At 51.6% G+C, this 21,467-nt stretch overlaps 1 protein-coding gene and 1 long non-coding RNA gene across 2 annotated transcripts; both read left to right on the plus strand.

The window, feature by feature from the left end:
- Positions 1–1,353: 1,353 nt before the first annotated feature.
- On the plus strand, positions 1,354–5,755 carry LOC105487929 (NK3 homeobox 2). The gene is made up of 2 exons (XM_011751598.3): positions 1,354–2,632; positions 4,056–5,755. Exons 1-2 carry the CDS (start codon positions 2,167–2,169, stop codon positions 4,589–4,591), a joined length of 1,002 nt encoding a protein of 333 aa, XP_011749900.1. The 5' UTR covers positions 1,354–2,166; the 3' UTR covers positions 4,592–5,755.
- A 9,638-nt stretch (positions 5,756–15,393) lies between these two features.
- LOC139362233 (uncharacterized) lies at positions 15,394–20,518 on the plus strand. Its single transcript, XR_011620670.1, has 4 exons — positions 15,394–15,660; positions 17,728–17,908; positions 18,592–18,685; positions 18,934–20,518. It is a non-coding gene; the product is annotated as an uncharacterized lncRNA (long non-coding RNA).
- The last annotated feature ends 949 nt before the right edge of the window (positions 20,519–21,467 follow it).

Raw genomic sequence — 21,467 nt, forward strand, 5'->3', positions numbered from 1 at the left:
TACCTGCCCGTCCCCTACCTTCCAGGCAACCGGTGTCAATCTCCTCACTATTTATAATTCCCAACATCCCTGCCTGAAGTGAGGAGAACGGTAATTTAAATAATACAGCGGGAGCAGAGAGGACACACTGTTTTTGAAAGACTGTAAGCATTCTGCTCTGTTCCACTCTGCGTCCTTACACTTGCTGAGCACTGACACCAAATTTAAACGGCGTTCCTTCAAAACTGATGTAATTATAAAGAGCTATAAAGGGCAATGACCTCAAGTGGATGTTTTTTCCCAGGTACCCTACAAGGTTTGCACAAAGCAAGAAAGCATCGTGTAGCCGAAATGTTGGAAAGTATAGATGCTGCAAAACCTCGTTCTGAGGCTGAAAACTATGAATTGTGGGTGTATTTCCTTCTGCGGTGCAGAAAAAGAACAACCAAAAAGCAAGCAACAAGGGGAAATGTTATTTATTTTAATGACACCAAAACTACCAATCCTAGCAATGTATTAAATTAAAATCATAGTCCTTTAAGTGTATTTAATGGTTCAAGTTTGTGTATTTGGTGTTAACTCTCTGTGAAAAAGTTTATGGAAAACAGTGAAGTACGTTAATTGAGCAAATTTTATATTAAAAAAGGAATAACACATTTAAAAATATTCTTATATACCCACAATATCTGTATTTCTTAGCTTGGTTCCTACTATTACATAATACAATGCATTTTTTATTTTTTAAAGAGCAAAAAGTGTTGTCACTTCTGGATCACTTTATGGTAATTCCAAGGTATAATTTTACAAACAAACATATCTATTTATAATTTTATTCAACTCACAAGAGATATTTTTTAAAAACTGAAAGTTTTTTTTTCTTCCTGATGCAAAACTTAACCAACTCCAGTTAAATTCAATATTGATCTGCCAGGGAAACGACCATAAAATTTACAGAAATTCTCCCAAAGATGCCTTTCAATTCTTCTCCTGACTTTAGTTCTAATTATACCATTTTTTTCTAATTCCTCTATAAAAATCGAATCAAATCAAAGACAACGAGGAAAGAAAAATATTTCTAGAGTGATCTTAATTAACTGATCATTTCAGCAAAGAACGTTAGCAGTGAGGAAGCGGCGAAACTGTAGGGAGAAAAAAAAGATGCATTTTGTTCTTCGTGTTTATAATCCTTCCTAGAGAACAGAAACTACGAGCATGATTTATGGAACTGCATTATCTTGGATTTTCTCCGCAGATTTGACTCAACTTAGTATCAGGGTTCTATTAAAGCGCTGGAATAGGTGGATACATCTGCAGAGGTAAGAAACGTGGTTTGGGGTGGATGAGCCCCCTTGTTGCTGGAGGGTGCTTCGAGGACCAGGCTTAGGAGAGAAGGGGTTAAGTTAGACCCTGTCTTTAGCGGCGCAACGTGCCCAGTTTTGTCTGTTAAAGTCAACGTCGCCCAAATGGAGCCAGCCAATGGACGGCCAGGAGCACCCGGGACAGCCCGGGGGGGGTGTGGCCTGAGGCTGTCACTCAGCAGTGAGGAATGACACCCGGGCGGGAGGGGGTGGTACAGTGGAACGCAAGGGAAGGAAAGAGAAAAGAAACAGATAAAACCAGGGCAGGGGGTAAAAAGGTGCCCCGCGCCTCTCGGAATCCAGCGGCCGCGGCCGCCGCCGCCGCCGCCGGGGGTGGGCTCCGGAAGAGCCTGCCCAGCAGGGAAGGGGAGGACGGGCCAGGAGCGAAATCCTGCAGGCGAGGAAGGGACAGACGCGCAAAGAAAAAGTGACTCGGGCTGTGCGCCCCGGCGGCGCTCGGGAGGGGACTGCTGCCACGGAGGGGCCCCCGCCAATCCTCCTTCACGTCCCCCGAGGGGGCAGACCCCGGCCCGCCCCTAAGGGCGAGAAGCGATGAGATAATCCAGCTGAGCTGCGAAAGGAGAGCGTCTGGCTCTGGATTCGGGGGGAGGGGGTCTCCGGGCGGAGTGGGCCTCTAAGGTGGGGGTGAGGGTCGGCGCAGATCCTGGGACGGAGTGGGGCGGGGGCTGCTGGGCCGCGCAGGAGTGGGCGGCGGCGGCCTCGTACACCCGGCTCACTCGCGCTGCGGCCGCCGGCTCTCTCTGTCCCGCTCGGAGCTGCTCGGCGCCCCAGCTGCCCGCCCCGGCGGCCGCTCGGGCCCGCGGCGCAGATGGCTGTGCGCGGCGCCAACACCTTGACGCCCTTCTCCATCCAGGCGATCCTCAACAAAAAAGAGGAGCGCGGCGGGCTGGCCGCGCCAGAGGGGCGCCCGGCGTCCGGGGGCACTACGGTGTCGGTGGCCGCGGCGCCCGCTGTCTGCTGTTGGCGGCTCTTTGGGGAGAGGGACGCGGGCGCGCTGGGGGGCGCCGAGGACTCTCTGCTGGCGTCTCCTGCCGGTACCAGAACAGCTGCGGGGCGGACTGCGGAGAGCCCGGAAGGCTGGGACTCGGACTCCGCGCTCAGCGAGGAGAACGAGAGCAGGCGGCGCTGCGCTGACGCGCCAGGGGCCAGCGGGGCCGGTCTCGCGGGGGGATCCTTGAGCCTCGGCCAGCCGGTCTGTGAGCTGGCCGCTTCCAAAGACCTGGAGGAGGAAGCCGCGGGCCGGAGCGACAGCGAGATGTCCGCCAGCGTCTCAGGTCTGCTGCGGCTTCGCGGGGATGGGGGCCGGGCTGAGGGGATGGACGCGGAGGGCAACCACGCCGAGTGGGGTGGTCGGCTGTGAGCACCCTGCGCCCTGGGGCTCGGAGGCTGGCCAAGTCCTGAAGTTCTGCACTCTGGCGCGAGCTGCTCTGCCACTTCGGGAACTGAGCCGGCGAGAGACCGGAGTAGCTCCTCAGAACCCGGCGTCCTGGGGCGAGGCCTGAGACGTCCTGGGTCAATGTGCATTAGACTGGGTTGGGAGAACCGCTGCCTCTTGCGGTCGGGAGTCTTTGAGTTCATCGCCAGTGCTTTCTGCCATGTCTGTCCCCAAATGCCCAAAATCAGGGAAGCGGAGAAGTGAGGGCTGCAGAGACCTCAAGTAGCCAGTGCCCTAGCTCTGGACAAGAGACCTTTGCCAGTTCGAGGTCCCGGGGCCGGGCCCCACAGTAGGTGGATAGGTGGTGAAGAATACCTCCGAGTGGGCCAGAGCTGAGAATCTGCAGAACTAGAGCTTTGGGGAAACGGCTGGTTTGGCTTTCTCAGACCCCAGGTCTGGGAGAGCAGCCCTAGGCCGAGGATCCCGGAGTGGGACTATAGTTCATCACGGAGGCAGGAGAGAGGCCTCCTCAGCCGTGGCCTGGCCTGTCCTGTGGTCTGGAAGACCTGGGTGCCCGCCCTAGTTGGGTACAAGTTTCTGTAGGCCTCCAGCACAGGGGAGAGCTGGACCTTTCTGCTGGAGTTCTTCGGAGGGGCGGGTACGAGACCGAGAAGCTGGTGTGGGATCAGGGTCCAAAAACTCGAGGCAGTGGCAATCCTCTCTCTTTACTCTCCAGTCCATCCTCTCATCTAAGGCCTTGGCTCAGCCTGTTTCCATGTCCCTCACAGCAATTCCAGGCGGCTGAGGGTGAAAGATTCTAAATACCTTTGGCCCCAGTATCCGCCTCCACCTTCCCTTACCTGCACTAGACAAGTGTGTGCTGCGATGACGTGCGCGTGTGTGCGTGTGAACTGAGTGTGGAGAGGCTCGTGAACCCAAGCAGAGAGACGGAAATGCAGTCTAGAACCCCAATGCTCAGCACTGAGAGCCGGGAGGGCTTTCGCGGATGCTCGGGTCTAGTGCCCCAAGTTACTGCGGGGAGCCTAGGACCCAGAGAGGGTGGGGAGCAGGTCTCGACAACACAGCATTGACACAGCGACTGAGTCCGCCGCCCTCCCCAGAAGAGGCCTAGATGGGATACCCAGTGGGGCAAGATTCTAAGACTGGTCTCCCGGGCGCAGGGCCTCCCAGACCTCGGCTCCGCTTGAGTGGGATCAAAGTGTATTTCCGCCCCACCCCCGTGACCCCTGCAGTTCAGGCCTGGCCTCACCTCGTCTGTGGCGCTGACAGTTTCTTGTTTCTGTTCCCACCGGGGTCCGCAGGCGACCGCAGCCCAAGGACCGAGGACGACGGTGTTGGCCCCAGAGGTGCACACATGTCCGCGCTGTGCAGCGGGGCCGGCGGCAGGGGCGGCAGCGGGCCGGCAGGCGTCGCGGAGGAGGAGGAGGAGCCGGCGGCGCCCAAGCCACGCAAGAAGCGGTCGCGGGCCGCCTTCTCCCACGCGCAGGTCTTCGAGCTGGAGCGCCGCTTTAACCACCAGCGCTACCTCTCCGGGCCGGAGCGCGCCGACCTGGCCGCGTCGCTGAAGCTCACCGAGACGCAGGTGAAAATCTGGTTCCAGAACCGTCGCTACAAGACCAAGCGCCGGCAGATGGCCGCCGACCTGCTGGCCTCGGCGCCCGCCGCCAAGAAGGTGGCGGTAAAGGTGCTGGTGCGCGACGACCAGAGACAATACCTGCCCGGCGAAGTTCTGCGGCCACCCTCGCTTCTGCCACTGCAGCCCTCCTACTATTACCCCTACTACTGCCTCCCAGGCTGGGCGCTCTCCACCTGCGCGGCCGCCGCAGGCACCCAGTGAACCGGCCTGGGCTGAGGCAGCGAGTGATTCCCGCGCCCCGGCTCCGGACCGCCGCTGACAGCTGTAGGCTGTAGCCTGCACGGGGTGCCCCGCCAAGGAGGCACCTGGAGGTGAAACTCAGCTCCAGCTCCCGTTAGCCAGGACTTGTCCCCTGGCAGCTGGGCTGAGTCTGCCCCGAGGGGGCGCCTTTTACTAATTTGAACAGAGGCACCCTATGGCCTAGGGGCCCTGATAGCCCACCTGCCTGGAAGCCCCTGGGCTCTATTTATTATCACGACAATGTTGGAGTTGAATTTGGATTCGAATTATGTCTGCCTGGGGGTGGGGTTTTCCCTAAGCGGGAACTCCTGGAGACCACATAGCCTGAATCCTCAGAATTTCCGGCCTGCTGGGAGCTTTCTGCACTAGGCCACACTAGTTCATGGTATCCATGCTACCAATCTATGTGTATCTACATATCTTTTATTTTTGGAAATTGCATTTGTAACCAAGGGGTGCGAAACCCTGGCAGTCCCAGGCAGCACCAGGCCAGGGGTTGATTTGAAAAGTAAAGGACTGGGTTTTCAGGCCCTCTGCTCCACCCCTCCCTTGTGTCAGAGCTAGGGTGGGGGCGCCCGATTGGGGTGCTGAATGTAATGAAGGGGGCCTCCGAGTGTGGTGCAAGCCGTGGGTCTCCCCATCTTCCCTCTCTGAAGTCCAGGTACCTGCACAAGCAGGAAACGCCTAGGAGCCCCGGAAGGAGGAGAGGGCACACCCGGGCAGCCCTCTGCGGAAACTTTCCTTCATTTCTTTTTATTTGTTTAAAGGAGGTTAAGACGTGTAGCACTTTTCAGTTGTTTGTATTCAAATGACGATTATTTTTGTACTCAATGTGAATATCCCTGGCCAGCCTTTCCAGGGCGCCCACCGCAGTGCCGCTGCCTGGCCCTCAGTCTCTACCTTCCGCCCTCTGCGACTCCTGCGCTCTGGCCCAGGACTCCCCTATCCGCCCCTCACTTACCCTTAAACAGGAGATCCCACCTGTCTTGTCAACCTCGCCGCTTTTCGCCTCCTTAATGGCACTGTGCACTCAACTAGAGTATTAACTGTAAAAAGATTTGTGAAGTTTGGAAGCTCTATTCGCTGTATTTTTTCTTTAATTTATAAACTTTTAGTTTAACATGCCCTCCTGGACGCCGTGTTTTCTCTGAAACTGTCTCTTTCCGACTTTGGGGGAACCAGTATTACGGCAGGCTGGAAATAGCTGGGGCTTTTCCAACCTCTTTTCGGTCTTGGACAAGGATGCTTAGTCTCTCTTGGGAGCAGCCCTGCTGCCCACCCACTCCTCAGGCAGGGTATAAACCTGGGCAGCTCAGAGAAATCATGGCTTCGGGGACTTTGTAGGAGTCATGGAGGAATCCCACTGAAACCGGGAACAAATTCCTAGGATTTCTCCCCAACCGCCCCGTGACCATTGGTTTCAGAGCCTAGTAAGAGTCCGTGGTTGAACCCCCAGCCAATGTCCATCCCCCATCCCAATGTACCAACCCTTTCACCTCTCCTCAGCCCACCCCACCCTGTTGTTCTCTCTCTGCTTTCGATTTTAGGAGCGTTTCTCTACGTTATCTAGTCTTTAGTTTCAAGAGTGGTTTAGTGAAAAATCCTGCTAAAATTCTGAAGCCATTAGTTGCAAACCAGGCGTGAATAACCTGTCTCTCGGAGAAGGGTCACCTGAGTGTTTTCCTCGGACGGGTGCAATTGGGGCTCTATAAGGTTTCAGAGCGCATCCCCGCACTAAACAAAAGGGCGTCATTTGATCCGCACCAAGCCTACCCCGGGAGCAGAGAATGGGCAGGGCACCATTATATATTACCCCATTTTACAGATGATAATACGCAGCTGGCGCTCCCAGACTCCCCGGAATGCTACGGATTCACTGGAGCTAAATGCTCACCTTCACTAGCAGCTCAAGCCGAGTTCCCGGCGAGCAAGGAAGAGTTAATGCCACACTGCCGGCGTTGAGGCCTCCAGTCCGCGGGACCCGAGCCGGGAAACACCAAAACCCAGGCCGAGGCTTCTTTCAATTTCACCTGAGGCCGAAAGGTCCATTCGCTCTCCAGGGCAGCTGCGACTTTTCCCAGCCCTCGGGCCTCCAAGCTCTGATACCCTAAAGACCTTGGCCTGGGGTCCCGCAAGCCCTCGATCCGGCCCGGGCGCAGCTTGGTGACAAGCGTTTTACAAAATTATCCCCGCTTCCGGAAACAGCAAAATGTAAAGGAAGAGGCAAAGGCCCTTGTGATATGCACACTCCCACCCGGTCCCCCACTCGAGTCCAACTACCTTCCATATGGTTCTTGCAATCATCTCGTTTCTTTAATACTTTACAATTCTATTTTAATTGTACAATTCATCATGACTGTGTTTTTCTTGTAGAGAGCTGGAACATTTCCGATAATGCTAGAATCTCCTCCATTCTTGTCCCCAGGGATCACTACTTACTGAGGGGTTTTTTTAGGAGGAGGGATTTTCTCCCTTTCCGAAAAGGCAGTTGCTTGTTGCTGCGTCTTAACAGGGTAGTTTGTTCTCCATCTTTGCCGATTGGGCGGTGAAAGAACCAGGGAGTTTCTTTCGAGTAGGAAAAGGCACTGAGGTCCGGGTCGCACCCCTGGGGGCTCCATCTTCCACCGCAGACTCCACCTACCCTGCGGACCTGGGCGCCCCTTCCCTTTCTTTCCCACTCTCCGGCCCCCTGCCTGGGCCAGCTCCGCGGGCTGCCTCCGGCTGCCCGGGGAAAATGACTCAAATGAATTCAGTTTGATCCTGATTATGGCAGTTTCCCTTCAAGCTGTCCCGCGGTTTGCCTTGGCGAGAATGCCCTGAGGTCTGATTCTGGGAGCTGGAGGCGGCCTCTGGGTCCAGCCTGTCCTCCAAGGAGTTCTCGCCGCATTTTGCGACCCAGACCAATGCTTTACTTGGGTCTTCTGCCGCAGACGCGGCTCACGTTGAAAATTTGCAGTATTACTTTCTTCCTTTTCTTTCTCCTCTATGCTCTCTCCGCCTTTCTCTCTTTTTTCTTTTTCTTTTCTTTTCTTCTTCTTCTTCTTTTTTTTTTTTTTTTTTTTGTTGGAAAGATGAAGAACAGTCCCGCTCCCTACTCGAGGGTATCTCTGTTCACCCACTGCCTGCATCCCTGCGCCGCGCTGAACCCTCTCTGCCTTCTCTGGGCCTGGTTACCGGAGCAGTAGCAACTGCCGCCTGGGCCCAATGAACCTTCGGCCTCTTCATCACTCTCAGTCTCTTTGGCGCTTAGCGAATCTTAAAACTGGCCTTGGGGATTTTCGAATTAGATCCACCCACTCTACGGATGGGTAAACCACGGTGAGGGGAATGGCTGGTAAGGGGGCAGAACACCATGTGACTTGCACTGAAATTGGTCCCAAGGATTCGGGCCGAGCCCACAAATCTTACTGTCAGCAGCAAATTTGGGATCAACCAGCTACTAAATGTGGCTGGTGGGTCTGAGTGTGTGTATGTGTGTGCGCGTACGTGTGTGAGAGATAAGAAAGAAAGAAAGAAAGAAAGAAAGAAAGAAAGAAAGAAAGAAAGAAAGAAAGAAAGAAAGAAAGAAGAGAAAGAAAGAGAGAGAGAGAGAGAGAGAGAGAGAGAGAGAGAGAGAGAGAGAGAGAGAGAGAGAAAGAAAGAAAGAAAGAAAGAAAGAAAGAAAGAAAGAAAGAGGGAGGGAGGGAGGAAAGGAAGGAAGGAAGGAAAAGAAAGAAAGAAAGAAAGAAAGAAAGAAAGAAAGAAAGAAAGAAAGAAAGAAAGAAAGAAAGAAAGAAAGAAAGGAAGGAAGGAAGGAAGGAAGGAAGGAAGGAAGGAAGGAAGAAAGAGAGAGAGAGAGAGACCTGGCTGGTCCCAAACCGCGTCTCATTTCAAGAGATTAGGTGTGAGAGGAGCTTGGATCCCCAGAGAGGATGTTAGATGAGCAGGGTGAGTTGAGACTGGATTCCATTTTAGAAAATAAATGGCTTCCAGGCTGCTCCGAATCCCAGCACCCTCACTGCTCCCCCACACTAGGAAAGGGGACAGGGGGACAGTGAAAAATCATTCAAGAAGGTTGTAATCGGGCTCAAACACGAGTACCTGCTCTCTGAACTGGGGCTCAGCCATGTCAGTACCCAGAAACCTGAGACACTGGGACCGTGGAAGGGTGACATCTGGGGGCTTTTGAGGAGTGGGGAGTGTGCTGAATGCAGGCTCCTGGTTTCCTCTCAGGGAAGCGCTGTGGAGCAGACCCTGGCAATGGCACACTGAGCATCCTATGGAGGCAGAACCTCATTCCGGGTCTTCAGAAGTCCTGCCAAGCGGCGGTTCTGGCGCTCTGACTCCCTAACCGGCAGCTGGAGCTCAGCACCAGCCAGGCCAACAATCCACTCTTCTCTAGAAACATTTCAGTACTTGTTTGGGAAGAAAATGTGGAATCTGGCTTTCTCAACGCAAAGTTCACGAAGTTTAACTCGCTTTACAGAAAGGCTCCTGCGCTGCAGAGGGAACATGAACAATAGAGAGAATCAGACAGTTCTCCTAAACCAGGGAACTGTCGAAGGAGCTCCTGGACCCAAGGGAGGAACAAGGGGCGTTTGGGCAGCACTCTTTCTCAGAAGTGAGGCAGATCCACGCAAGGGCCCAGACAGCTGCCGGGTTACTGCAGGGCTTCAACCTTGCAGGCCACCCACTTCAGCATGCCAGCCACCTTACTTGGCAACCGCACAGACCTTCATGGGGACTCCAAGAGACTCCAAATGCTTGATGGCACTTTGTAAGTCGGAAAACGCTCAAGACGGGTAGCTGCGAGGCTGGTTGTACCCGTTCTGGGCCCACAGCTGCTGCAGAAGCCACCGCGATGGGTGAAGGCCGGACCATAGCCTCGAAGGAAGCAGCAGCAGAGGCTTCTAATCCCAGGCAGGGCCGAAGGAGCAACCAAACAATATTTAACAGTAAGAAGAACAACAAAAACAACTCCATTCGTTTGTCTGAAATGTTACAGGTGATGCGTTTCCCAATCCTGTTCAGATCCGGTTCTCAGAGGCTCCCTATAGCCTGGTACACATGACATCCATTTTACAAATAGGGAAACGGAGGCTTAACGAGGTGATGTAACTTATCCATTGCCACAGGTCATTTAGAAGCCAAGTCATGGTCGTCCAAAGCCCAGAAGCATATTTTAGGATTTCAGGTGGCAGGGTAGATTGTCCTTTCGTGCTGGCATCTGCCAGCTTTGGTTCTGTAGTGGCCAGATCACAAAAGCATGCAAACGTTTTGAAAACCGTCAAACACCGTACATTGCGCTCATTGTTATTATTGCCGTTATTATTATTGTGAACTTCTGGGCAGTGCTGGATTGGCTGACCTAAAGCAATCTGCCTCGAACTCCTGCGTCCTTCAGGGGATTGCAAGTGTCCTGTAGGTTGCTATGCTTAGGGTCTCTCAATGGTCTAGAGACTCTAGCCTCTACCAGTTTTTGCTCTCCCGATACGTTTTAGGAATGAAGAAATGCCAAAGTAGGGTTTCAGAAAAATTGTGTTGTGTTATAAATGTTTACATCACCTAATAAATTGGGGGTTTTGTAGTCACATACAGGAGTTATTCAACATAAATTGGGTCGTTCAAATTATTAAAGCATTTATAAAAGATCGATTCCCAGGACCCTGCAGGCAGGGGTGGTCTAGTGTAGGGTATAGGTTGAACCATACATTTCTTTTCAACATGTTGAGTGTATATCTGAGGTTGTGCCTCCTATGAAGAAAACGTCAAAAGTCTGAATGTGGGGCAATTTGGGAATGTAAGAACTGGGCAAAGGGTCCTGCAGCCCCGCGCTCCACCCCGAGTCCTGCCGTTTCTGCTTTTTGCTTGGAGGCGGGCGGGGAAAGTAGGAGCGTGGCTTCTGGCCCACCCAGGGCCGACCCGGAATCCGTGGCCACTGCGAATGGCACCACTGTGTTCCTGTCGGAATGGACGGTTTAAAGGGAACACATGGTAGCTGTGGGGGTGAGAGTGTCACCCTCCCTCGAACCTCCCGCGAGGTAAGCTCGCTCCTGAGCTCACATGTTTCCTCCAAGCTTGCGTGAACGTGCGTGACGAGTTCTCCAGGCTCAAAGCCCGCTCTCATCAGCTTTCCCTCCCACTCCATGCCCCTGCTCGCAGTTCCCGATGCCGCCATCCGTCGCGGTTTGTGCGCCCGCGGAGCCGAGAGCACCTAGTCTCTGCAGCCCTCTTGGTCCCATGGGAGCGCCTGCATTAATCCTCACTGCTTTTGCAATCGCAGCTTTAAACTCTCGGCATGAGGATCCGGCGCTGGGTCCTGTGCTGCGGACCTGGGGGGCTTTTTGGTGAGTTATTTCCGTCTCTGTCCCGGTCCCCTTCTGTGGCTACACTCAGCCTCTCTCCTTAGGACCTTGATGTGTGCCCTTGCGCCTAGGGGAGGATGCACAATGTGAAAGCTTCTCCGCTGCCTGCACAAATCGAGGGTGGGAGGTGATCGAATAGGGCTCAAAGACCCCATAGGTACTTAGAGTAAGGCCGCCGGAGGACCTGAGTGGGCTCCTCAGGCCTGAGGCAACTGTACCACTGACTTGGTGAATTTTAGGCAATTAACTTCTCTTCTCTGGGCCTCCATTAAAAAAAAAAAAAAAAAGGATGTAAGACTCCTGAGTAACGCTTGGAGTTCAGACTTACCACTGGCTTGTAGTGGAGTAAAGGACAAAAGCTTTCTACTTTAAATATTGAGTCGTGTCTTTCCTGAGCACAATTTTTGTTTGCGCGTGGGGTTCGGGAGGTGGTTATTTTAAAGATTTGAGTCGCCCCCAAGTTGCTACCATGCAGGCCTCCCCAGGAAGGTCACTGTGTTTGGGCCTCCGCCATCAGCCTTCCTGGGCCTGAGAGGTCAGCTGTTCTGGAAAGTACAGGTTTTCCTCAGGAAGGACTTCTTCAAACTCACTGTGCTCGGTAGGGAGAAGGCCTGAGGCTAGTCCTCTCCTCTGTGGCCGCACTAGTCTCCGGAGAGCCGGAGAGCCCCCTGTCCTTAGATGAAAAACGCCCTAAGACGAAAAAAAAAAAAAAAATTCCAAGTGCTTTCTCGCCAGTGGTCCACCAGAAAGAGAGGGTGGGCAGCTGGCTGTAAAAGGAGAGCCAGTAAAGCCGCTCATTTTAATAAGCTCATTAACATTTTTGAATGGCTTTCCTTGTGCGCACCAAGGCCTCCCAGGCAGGCGCGGGAGAACTGGGCAGCGGGGTTATTGCGCACCAACACCCACAAGCACATGCGCGCTGGGGTGCCACCGCTTTCGGCATAGGGGACCTGGCCGGGCAGGAGTGGCTGGGCAATGCCCACAATGCCAACTCGGAACTTCGGCGTCCCCCAGTGGTCCAGCCTCATTGTGCGCCGCACGCTGGACTGTGGCCATCGGATATTACCAGGCTGCGTGGGTTCAGAAGTTGCTAAGGAGCTTGGGTGACCATATAAATGGGCCTGAATTGTCCCCGAAGTTTTGAGGGATCGGCAGGCCCGGGGTTTGTCCCGGTCTACTTCCTTTTGGCTTGTGTTTTTGGAAAGGGCCAATGGATTTGATGCTCTTGAGAATTCAAAAACCAAGTAGTAAACCTGCTCACACCCACGGGTCGAGTGTATTCCTGCCAATGTCAGGCTGCAGCAGGATGTCCTCCGTGCACATCCTGGACGGGGTGCAGAGCTGTCACCAGGGTGACTGGCTTCCAGGAATCCTTCTTTGCGGAGGAGGCCAGGGGCACTGCCCCTCCTCTTTTCCGGGAAGTTGAGCAATGCATTCTTGGACCCTCGGACTGCAAGAAAGGAAGCTAGAGACACACCCACACAGAGGTGGTGAGAAAGAAAAAGATGTCCCGGGGGCAGAGCAGATAAGAGAGAGAGAGCGGGCTGCAGGGAGGACCTCGCTTGGCCAAGTTCTCCACATCCCTTCAGGTCCTGATTTGCAGGTCTTAGGTCTTCACTGAGTCACCCACTCCCCAGGTTTGAACTAAGAGTCCCTCTTGAGTAGGTCCCAAGGTCCTAGCCCTTATCACCTGGGCTCAGTGGGCTCTGGTGCTGTCTGGCCTGGGGACCTCTGAGAATACAGAGATGGGACCTCATGCACTTACTACTGCGCCTAGCATGGGGTTTGTTGCTCTTTGGCATCCAAACCATACTGGAAGAACACATAAATAAGGCCAGGATCCTTCAGCTTCATCTATGTCTGTTTCCACCATACCTTTTCCTACCTACCCCTCTAAGGGCCTGGAGACCCTTGCAAAGTTGGTGGGGGGGCGGCAGGACCAGGTGGCAGTCTCCAAGCCTGGCCAAGTTCTCATTCTTGTTCTTCTGGGCTGCTGGAGGCAGGTCCTGGGGGGCAAAGGATCAGCGCAAGAGCCAGACTTGTTTCTGGGTCAAATTCTCGGGCCTCAGCCCTCAGAATTTTTCCTGGCGCCTAGGCAGTGAGCAAACCCCACATGCCATCATTTCATACTTGACCGCATTAAAATGCACATTAACTTCCCCTGACCAGCTAAGGACTGAAAAACAAGGTCCCTGAAAACACACTCCCCGTTTCAGGTTCATACTAGAAAATGGTTTTAAAACTAGAAAGACACTGTGGTGCAGTGTCACAGCTGGGGTGTGTGAAGACACCCTGGGAGAGGTTGTGGCTGGCAGTGGAGTGTGGGGACTGCGCTGGGGTAGAGGACGGGGAGGAGAGGTGGTGCGGGAGGGTATTAGACCTCTTGGGGTCCTGGCAGAGCAGCTTCTCCCAGATGCCTTGTTGAGGTGAGCAGGGCTTAGATCGCCGTACCCATTGGGATCATGAGCTTAAGGCAGTGCTGCTTGTTGGGATAGTTGTTTTACAGCAATTGCCCTTGCTCTTTGGATTTCCAGCACCGGGTTTGATATGTAGTAAGAACTGAAATGTTTTCAGAGGAAATATTCCTACCTGGAGCATTTTATGTTTCATGAATGGATTCTCCAGGCGGGCACAGTGGCTCATGCCTGTAATCCCAGCACTTTGGGAAGCCTAGGTGGGAGAATCACGAGGTCAAGAAATCGAGACCACCCTGGCCAACATGGTGAAATTGCGTCTCTACTAAAAATACAAAAATTAGCTGGGTGTGGAGGTGTGCGCCTATAGTCCCAGCTACTTCAGGAAGCTGAGACAGGAGAATCACTTGAACCTGGGAGGCAGTGAGGTTGCAGTGAGCTGAGATCGCGCCACTGCACTCTAGCCTGGTGACAGAGCAAGACTCCGGACTCCGTATCAAAAAAACAAAAAACAAAAAAACCTAAAACAAAAACAAAAACAAACAAACAAACAAACACAAAACGGGTTCTCCATTGCCACTTCTTTTGAATCTGAAGGCAGGTAGTATTGATTCCCTGAGAGTCAGAGAAGCAAAAGAAGCTGATGACTCATCCAGGAGCAATCATCTGGAAAAGCTGAACCCAGTGACTCAGCTCTGACATCTTTTTGATACTCCAAAAGGGAAGGCAATGAAAGCTTCCTCCTGAAAAATTCCCATTGAAACAGACGTGGATTTGGAGCCAGGCTTTCCTGAAGACCTAGCTCACAGTACTTTGCTGAAAAATGAATACCCCCATTTACAAATACAAAGATGGGCTAGTGAAAGAATTACATGCTCCTTGAGTAGTTGGCACCACTAAATACTTGTAGCCTACCTGATAACAAGTTTTGCAAAGTTAAACAAGGACATGTACCATTTAAAAAATATATTTACGAAGATTGTAAGAGGTGGACAGAAAGTGTGGAGTGACTGTAACAACAACCCAAACAGTGAGAAGTCAGCATCCACTGGAAACCTTCTTTGAAGTAACAGGTTATGTGTATCCCATCCGCAACTGCAATTGTGGTTTTAAAATAAATTCAATATATAGGCTTTTAAGGTTTAGAAAAGAAATACATTGAGGGGGAGCTTCATTTTCCAGGGCATTCCCTCTGTCCAAAAGAATCTGCTGCAGAATTTTTAAAAATAATTCTTTCCTAATATGTCTAATATTTGATTTATATTATTAATTGTTTTCCATGAAATACTGCCTGCAGTGAGGCACTTCCTAAATACACTTGTCTCATTAATAAGAGGCTTGAGCCCTGCTGTCAGGGCTCAGGCCTGAGGAGAATTCAAGCCAAGCGCACGTAGGGAAGGTGGCCACAGGATGCAGGAAGGAGAAATGGAGTCCTGTCCTTTCAAAGGTGGCCAGCCAGGGGAAAATCGCAACAATGAGCTCCTAGGAAATGTGTAAACAGAGATTTCTTTAAAGAGAAAAATCTTTGTTGTGAAATCCTTGTCTGTTCTTTCTTTCTTTGCTCGTTCATTTATTTAGTTGCTCAGATATTCAGCAAAAGTAGCTGAAAGCCTATTCTGTGCCAAGGATGCAGAGAAGAAAGATCGCTGGCTTGGTGGAGTTTACAGTCTAGTGGGATACAAGAAATGGCAGTGCAAAAAGAAAAATAAAATATGCTGCAGATTAGCGCCTGTGAGGCGCAGTATTATTTTGGGAGTTAGTGAAGGAAGGTCACTGGAATATCAAATGTTTGTAAGGGCGCTTTTAGTGGGTGCGGATCCTGAGACCGTGTCACTATCTCTCTGTCTGCCTGACTGATCGTTGCTATTCTGGACTTAGTCTCTGTCCCTCTGTGTCCCTATGTTTCAGTCCTGATTCACTAGTTGCCAAATGCAGGGCGGTGGGGGCAGAGGCCAGGCCACAGATCTGGGTGCTAGCAGTTCCTCCTTCCCCCACCCCCTTTCTTAACGACCCAGCCTCTTCCGGAGGCCTGGGGGAGGATCGCCTAAGCATTGAATGGACCTCACCCTAGGACCCTGGTGCCCTCCGAAACGGGATCTGAGGTCCGGATCACTAACGCTCAGAGATGTGAGGGAAGCCGAGAAGTTGCCGAAAGGGGCTGAGAGCTGCTACTCCTTTTCCCTGGGCAGCAAACCTCAAGCTTGTGCGGGCCAATCATTGCATTCTGGTAACCAGCGCTTTATTTAGCGCCTAATCGCTTTCCTGCCCTGCAGTAAGTGCTTTCCATGAATTATTTCATTCATTCCTTCCAGCAGCTCAACTTCCATTGCCCCACTTTGGGGATCAACACTACCCTGGCCACAGCTATTTCCGGTGGAGCTAGGGTTCGAACCTAGTCTGTCTGGCTCCAAACTACTCAGCGCTGGCCACACGTGCGTTGGTTTCCCCAGGCAGAGATGAAGGTACCATGTAATTACAGAGGAGAAAAATGAGGCCCGGAGAGAGTAAGTGACTAAATGGGCATCAATGTTATGTCAGGCACAGAGCTAAATGTTTTACGTTTAGCGCATTTCATTTTCCCGAGCTCTTTGAGAGGTGGAATTTGAGGTCCTGTAGGAACCACGAAAAAGCCAGATAGAAGAGTTGGTGGGTTGAAGCTTTGCAGCTCCAAATGGCAGAGTGGCGAACAGGCTTTGGAGACAGGGCCAGGCTTATCTTCCACTTTTGCTTCTTCCCAGCTTCCAGGCTCTTGGGCGAGTTCCCTAAATTCGGGCCCTCATTCTCCCCAGGGAATAAGGAGACTCATAGGTTGGCTTGGAGATAAAAGGAGATAACGTAGTTAAAGCCCTTTGGAGTGGGTGCATGGCACAGAGCAAGCTCTCAAAAGATGATCGGGCACACAAGCCTGGATGGAACCTACCTTTCTAGACCCTGCTCAGCCTTTCCTTCCTTTCTTTCCCGTCTGCAAAAGAGGGAGATGATCTTTCCAAAACTACCTGCTGTGAATAGTAAATGGCTTTTTTTTTTTTTTGTCTCCAGTGGAGACCGGGGCAGCAGTCTCAGAGGGAAGGCTTTTAATCCCGGCTTCATTTACCATGTGCCACTCCTTGGTGACAGTGCAGATCTTAGGGTGCAGGTAGCTCTGGTGGGCCTCACAGGCAGGGCAGAGAACCCAGTGCCGTTCTTCCTACGTGGGGTGACAGGAAGGAGGGTACCAAGCCCAGCAAGGCACATCAGTTGCTCTGTGTTCACCCTCCTCAGTTTCAGAGATTCTGGCCTCCTTGCTCAGTGCCTGATTGGCAAGTTTCCCAGTTCTGGGCACTCAACCCCAATGCCTCAGCCCCAGCACACACACACACACACACACACACACGTACACCACACACACACACACACACACACACACACACACTGCAGTCCCCATCACTTCGTCATTGTGAGTCAGAGACTGGAGCTCCGGGAAAGGAAAGAAGGTCGAACAGATTCTGCGGTTTTCACGTGCTTGCACTGACCATACCTTTCAGTGAATCCTGGGGCGAACCCGTGAAGTGTGTGGGATTATACCTTTTTTACAGAGTAGCAAGCAAAGTTCAGGAGGGTCAAGTGACTTGGCCAGGGTCATACAGCTTGGAAGTGGTGAGGCGGGAACTGGCCTGGGGGACATGTGAAACTTCAAAGCCTCCAGTTAATGTTTGCGATGCCTCCGCGCCGCCTCCCACTCCTAGGGTGGGGACTAGGTTGTGGGAAGAGGAGGTTAGAATCCCACAGGGGTGCGGGGAAGGGAGTATTAATTCTCTGGGCAGTTTCCTATTAAGAAAACACTGACTCCAGCCGCCTCCTCCCGAGTGCCGCCGCTTGGCCTCCTGAAGGCGAGGCCTGTATATTTGTAGTTTGATTCTGCCCGTCAAGGCTAATTTCTCCCTACAACTTAATGGACTCGGCTTGACGTGCGTAATGATTCCTAATCACGAACATTATTTTTGCTAGCGCGGAGACATGTTCCAGTTGTTGTGACAGATCGCATTTCAGCCATAATGACGGAAAATTACCATTTCTAATTCTCCGGTTTTTGACACCTAAATCCACAGACCATATGTGGCGGCGGGAACTCTGGGTCCGGCGGTCCTCCCTACCCGCCGCAGCGAAGCTGTGCTGTCGCCAGGGCTTCCACCCTAGAGCCGCGCCCAAACGGGTGGAGTGGGAGGGGCCCACGGGAAGGACCCGACTTTAGCCTTTGGACCCCTTCCTCCGACCTGAGGGCCCCCTACACCAAGGAGCAAAAACCAGAGCTTGGACGGGGCCTCAGAAACTGTTGTATCTTCCGTGACTCGTTTTATAGATGGAAACTGAGGGGCAAAGGAGAGTGCAGCTTATCCAAGATCTCAGGGCTAGTAACTGGCGAGAAAATTCTGCTCAGAACCATTCCCAGAGGTGAGACTGTTTTGTCCTTCAGTCCGAGAAAGGGAGACCTGGCTCCCTCCTTTTATTTGCAAGCCTCAAAACCATCAAGCCAGGCAAAGGTTTTTTTTTTTTTTTTTTTTTTTTTTTTTTTTTTTTTTTTTTTTTTTGGGGGGGGGGGGGAGGGGGTGGCGGCGGAACATTGACAACGTGCCAGGAAATTTAGGCACAGAGAGGGTAAGTAATTTGCTCAAGATCACAGCGCTAATACGAGATGGTGCAATTCACCTTCCTCTCACTTTCGGCATTCACACAAACCAGGTGTGAATAGTTATGGCCACTTCTGGTGTGGGGAAACTGAGGCTAGTAGACGGAAAGCCGAAACTAAGACTGCCACATCTGTGTCCCCGAGTGTTACCCAATATGGTAGGTCCAGGGGATACAGCGAACCCTACTACATGCCAACATTTTGTAGGTTGTTTTGGGGGTCACTTCCTCTGCTCCCTTCCCCACCCTCTACCCACTTGAAGCTAGACTCTGGGCGAAGCTCTTGAGATACTGAAGTAGAGACGTAACCCGGTCTACCAGGGCCTCACAGTTTAGCTCGAAGTCCTAATATAGATCTATGCATTTTTTTTTTCTTGGGGAGTAGGGAGTTCCACGCGGGGGCCAGTGGAGTTAGGTCAGAATTTACTAACCCTGCTTTTAGGAATACATCACAGAACCTTAGATACCACCTCTGTACAAGGGGTTAAAAATGCCCCACTCCAAAAATGGTTGCATGCTCGATATGGCTCCTTTCCAGGCACTCGAAGGGCGCGGACCTTCGCTGAGACGCCACCCGTGCAAGTGGAAGAAGACCTTGCGCCACTGCTGAGCGGTTGGAGGGGACACTGCAGGTGCGCCCCAGTCAGGCAAGGAGGCAGGACCAAAGTCCCCAGCTCTCCGGAGGCTGGTGGAGAATTCCCGGAGGTTATCTGTAGTCCCGGCTGACCCCTGAGCGGGTGGGGGTGGGGGCGGGATGCGGGGGGGAGCATTAAGCGTTGAGAGGCTGTTGTGGGCAAGCCGCAGGACCTCCCTACGTAGCCCACCCTGAGTTTGCTGGCACAGCTCGGGTCTCAGAGCGCTTCTCCTTGTGCAAAAGCAGCGATGACCTCCGAGGGTCAACGAGACCAGGTGCCCATTAGGGAAACAGAGATGGAGGAGAAATCATGCGTCAAGGTCTGAAATTCGACGTGGCTCTAACTCGATATCTCCTCATTGTCGCCACACATGCACCCGCCTGCAGCGGCGCACCGGACTCGGTGCTGCACCTTCCTCCTGGCGCCTGCGCCACTGCCCCCGCGCAGGTCCCACCGCGCAGGACGCCCCTTCCCGCTTCCGACGTCTACTGTGGATCACAAGCCGTCACCGCCAAAGCCTCCATTTCGGTTCTGACCCAATGACTTTGGGGACGCCCTGGGAGGAGATGTGGAGAGGATGTGGCCAAGGTGAACCAGCCAGTGTAAGTGCGAATGCTTCTGGCTTCTCGGTAACACCTACCCTGCCCCACCACCCAAATCGGGCCTTGATAAAAAAAGAAGCATCTTGACAATATATTTTTAGACGTAAGTAAGTTGAATGTGCCCACGGAGGGAGGTTGAAGACATTTGATTATTAGGACAGAGTAGAAGCCTGTCTGGCTCATCCCCTTGGCCAGCTCTGAAGCAGCAGTGGACACATCTCTGCGATTTTGCAAGGATGTTTGTGAATGCGCTTTGTAACTCCTAGAAAATAGGCAAAAAACCGTGAGTGGATGTAGCTGCACCACTGGCACCTGTAAGAACGTGCCCTAAAGCTGTGGAAAGTCTGGTCTTCCTGTTATTCAGGTTCCAGACACAGTCTCAAGCCTCAAACCTCCAAGAGTTGTCTTGGCTGCTCATTTCACCAATATGAAGAGGTAGGTCAAGCCTGAAGATAGTGGCTCTGCTGTTTTCTTTAGGCTGCTTGAAACTTTGGATAAGCAGGGAAATTCCAAGAAAGAAATCCCTGTATGTAAATTGGGAGAAAAAGATATGATGAATATTAATGCAGAGGCCTCTGAACAAATGGAACCTCCATTTTCACATCCAGCACAGGATCATCTGCAGCCAGGCAACCTGAGCGGTAACCCCAACTCTGCCTTTTACTGATTGCTTGATATTGGGCCTTAGTTTACTCATCTGTAAATTGGGGGCAGTGATAGAATCTATCCCACAGGGTTTTGCTGAATATTAAATGACTTTAAACTTGTAAATGGCTTAGAATAATGCCTGGCATATAACAAGTACTCAATTACTGGTGCCTGGTGTATAGTAAGTACTCGATATACATTAGTTATTTTTCAAAGACACCACAGACCACCTGGGAAGGCCTCTCAGGTATTTGCCTGAGATTCAAGCAAACAAATATGGAAGCTACCAAAGGCCCATGGAGGCTGAAGGATCCTTGCAGAGAGATGTTCTAAATGTTGCCTAGAATGGCAGTTTGGAGGGAGGCCTCTCCAGTCAGAGGTCTGGATGCTAAGTTTAACTCTGCCACATATTAGCCAGGTAATTTTGAAGTAATAAACAATCTTTTTGTGCCTCCATTTCTTCTTGTGTAAAATGAGAGGCTGTTGTGAAGATTAAATAAATACAAGTAAAGCTTTTAAAGCCAGATCCAGAAGAAAGGATGCTTTATGTTTGCTTTAAAAATATATATGTAAGACATTTTTCTCTATGCCTGACATTCAGTAAGAGCTCACTATTGTCAGCTCTTATTCCTTCTTGGTAGGTAAGCTGTCTTTACAGACGTTACCAGTTTAGGGAAAGATGAGATAGTTAGTAAATATTCTGGTAATTGTGTGTGATTGCTCAGAGACAAGGACTTTAGGGATATAATCTGAGTTCAAGACTGACAAAACCACTCACTAACTGGGTGGCCTTGCATCAGTCACAGCCTCTGGGAGCTGGCTGCCACCTGTTCAAGGAAGATAACAATTTCCACTAAGCAGAGGAGGCTCTGGAATTTCCCTATAGGAAGAAATCTGGGGTCTGGGGGATGGTTGGAAGCTTGTCTTCAAGCTCTTCTGGCAGAGAAAACAGGCTCTTGACTTAGATTGATTGTACGCTTGTGAACTACTGGAAAGATTTTGGGCCGTGGAGTAGAGCTTTAGCTGCCCTTTGCTGCCCGGCCTATTCCTAAAGGGCTAATTGCTATGCTAACATTCCTATTGTAATTACTGTAATTCCCTAGATCTCTGGGTGGGGCAGAAAGACTGCCTTAAAGTCAGATTGAGAAATTGAGTGGGACATTTGGTTCTTAGTCCTTCATAAGATGCCAGCGGAAGGGCAGAATTCATTTGGAGTTCACAAATGTCTCTTCTGGGAAGGCAATCCTGATCAGAAATTCTGATTGCTTATTCCATCTTATCAACGACTTACTGTGTGCCTGCCAGGTATTGAAAGATCCACAGGCTTAGTACCTACTTTGTAGACTGAGATTAAAATCAGGTAAAATGGTTGGCAATGTGCTTGGTGCACAGTGCTGGAAAAATGGGAGTTCCTATATTAAGTCAGATCATAAATGCCTGAAAACAGGGCGAGGCGGTCAACAGGACCTTCTGAGACATATTCACAAGAAGACTCAGGTGTATTTTTAAGCCATCCCGGAAAAGCTTTC

Source organism: Macaca nemestrina, chromosome 3, assembly GCF_043159975.1.
Source record: "Macaca nemestrina isolate mMacNem1 chromosome 3, mMacNem.hap1, whole genome shotgun sequence".
NCBI classification, from domain to species: Eukaryota; Metazoa; Chordata; class Mammalia; order Primates; family Cercopithecidae; genus Macaca; species Macaca nemestrina.

What these genes read in the sequence shown, in the direction of transcription:
- LOC105487929 (XM_011751598.3), top strand. Translation starts at nt 2,167, where the DNA reads ATGGCTGTGCGCGGCGCCAACACCTTGACGCCCTTCTCCATCCAGGCG. An exon ending in GATGTCCGCCAGCGTCTCAG is followed by an intron (nt 2,633 to 4,055) that starts GTCTGCTGCGGC and finishes CGGGGTCCGCAG; the next exon opens with GCGACCGCAGCCCAAGGACC.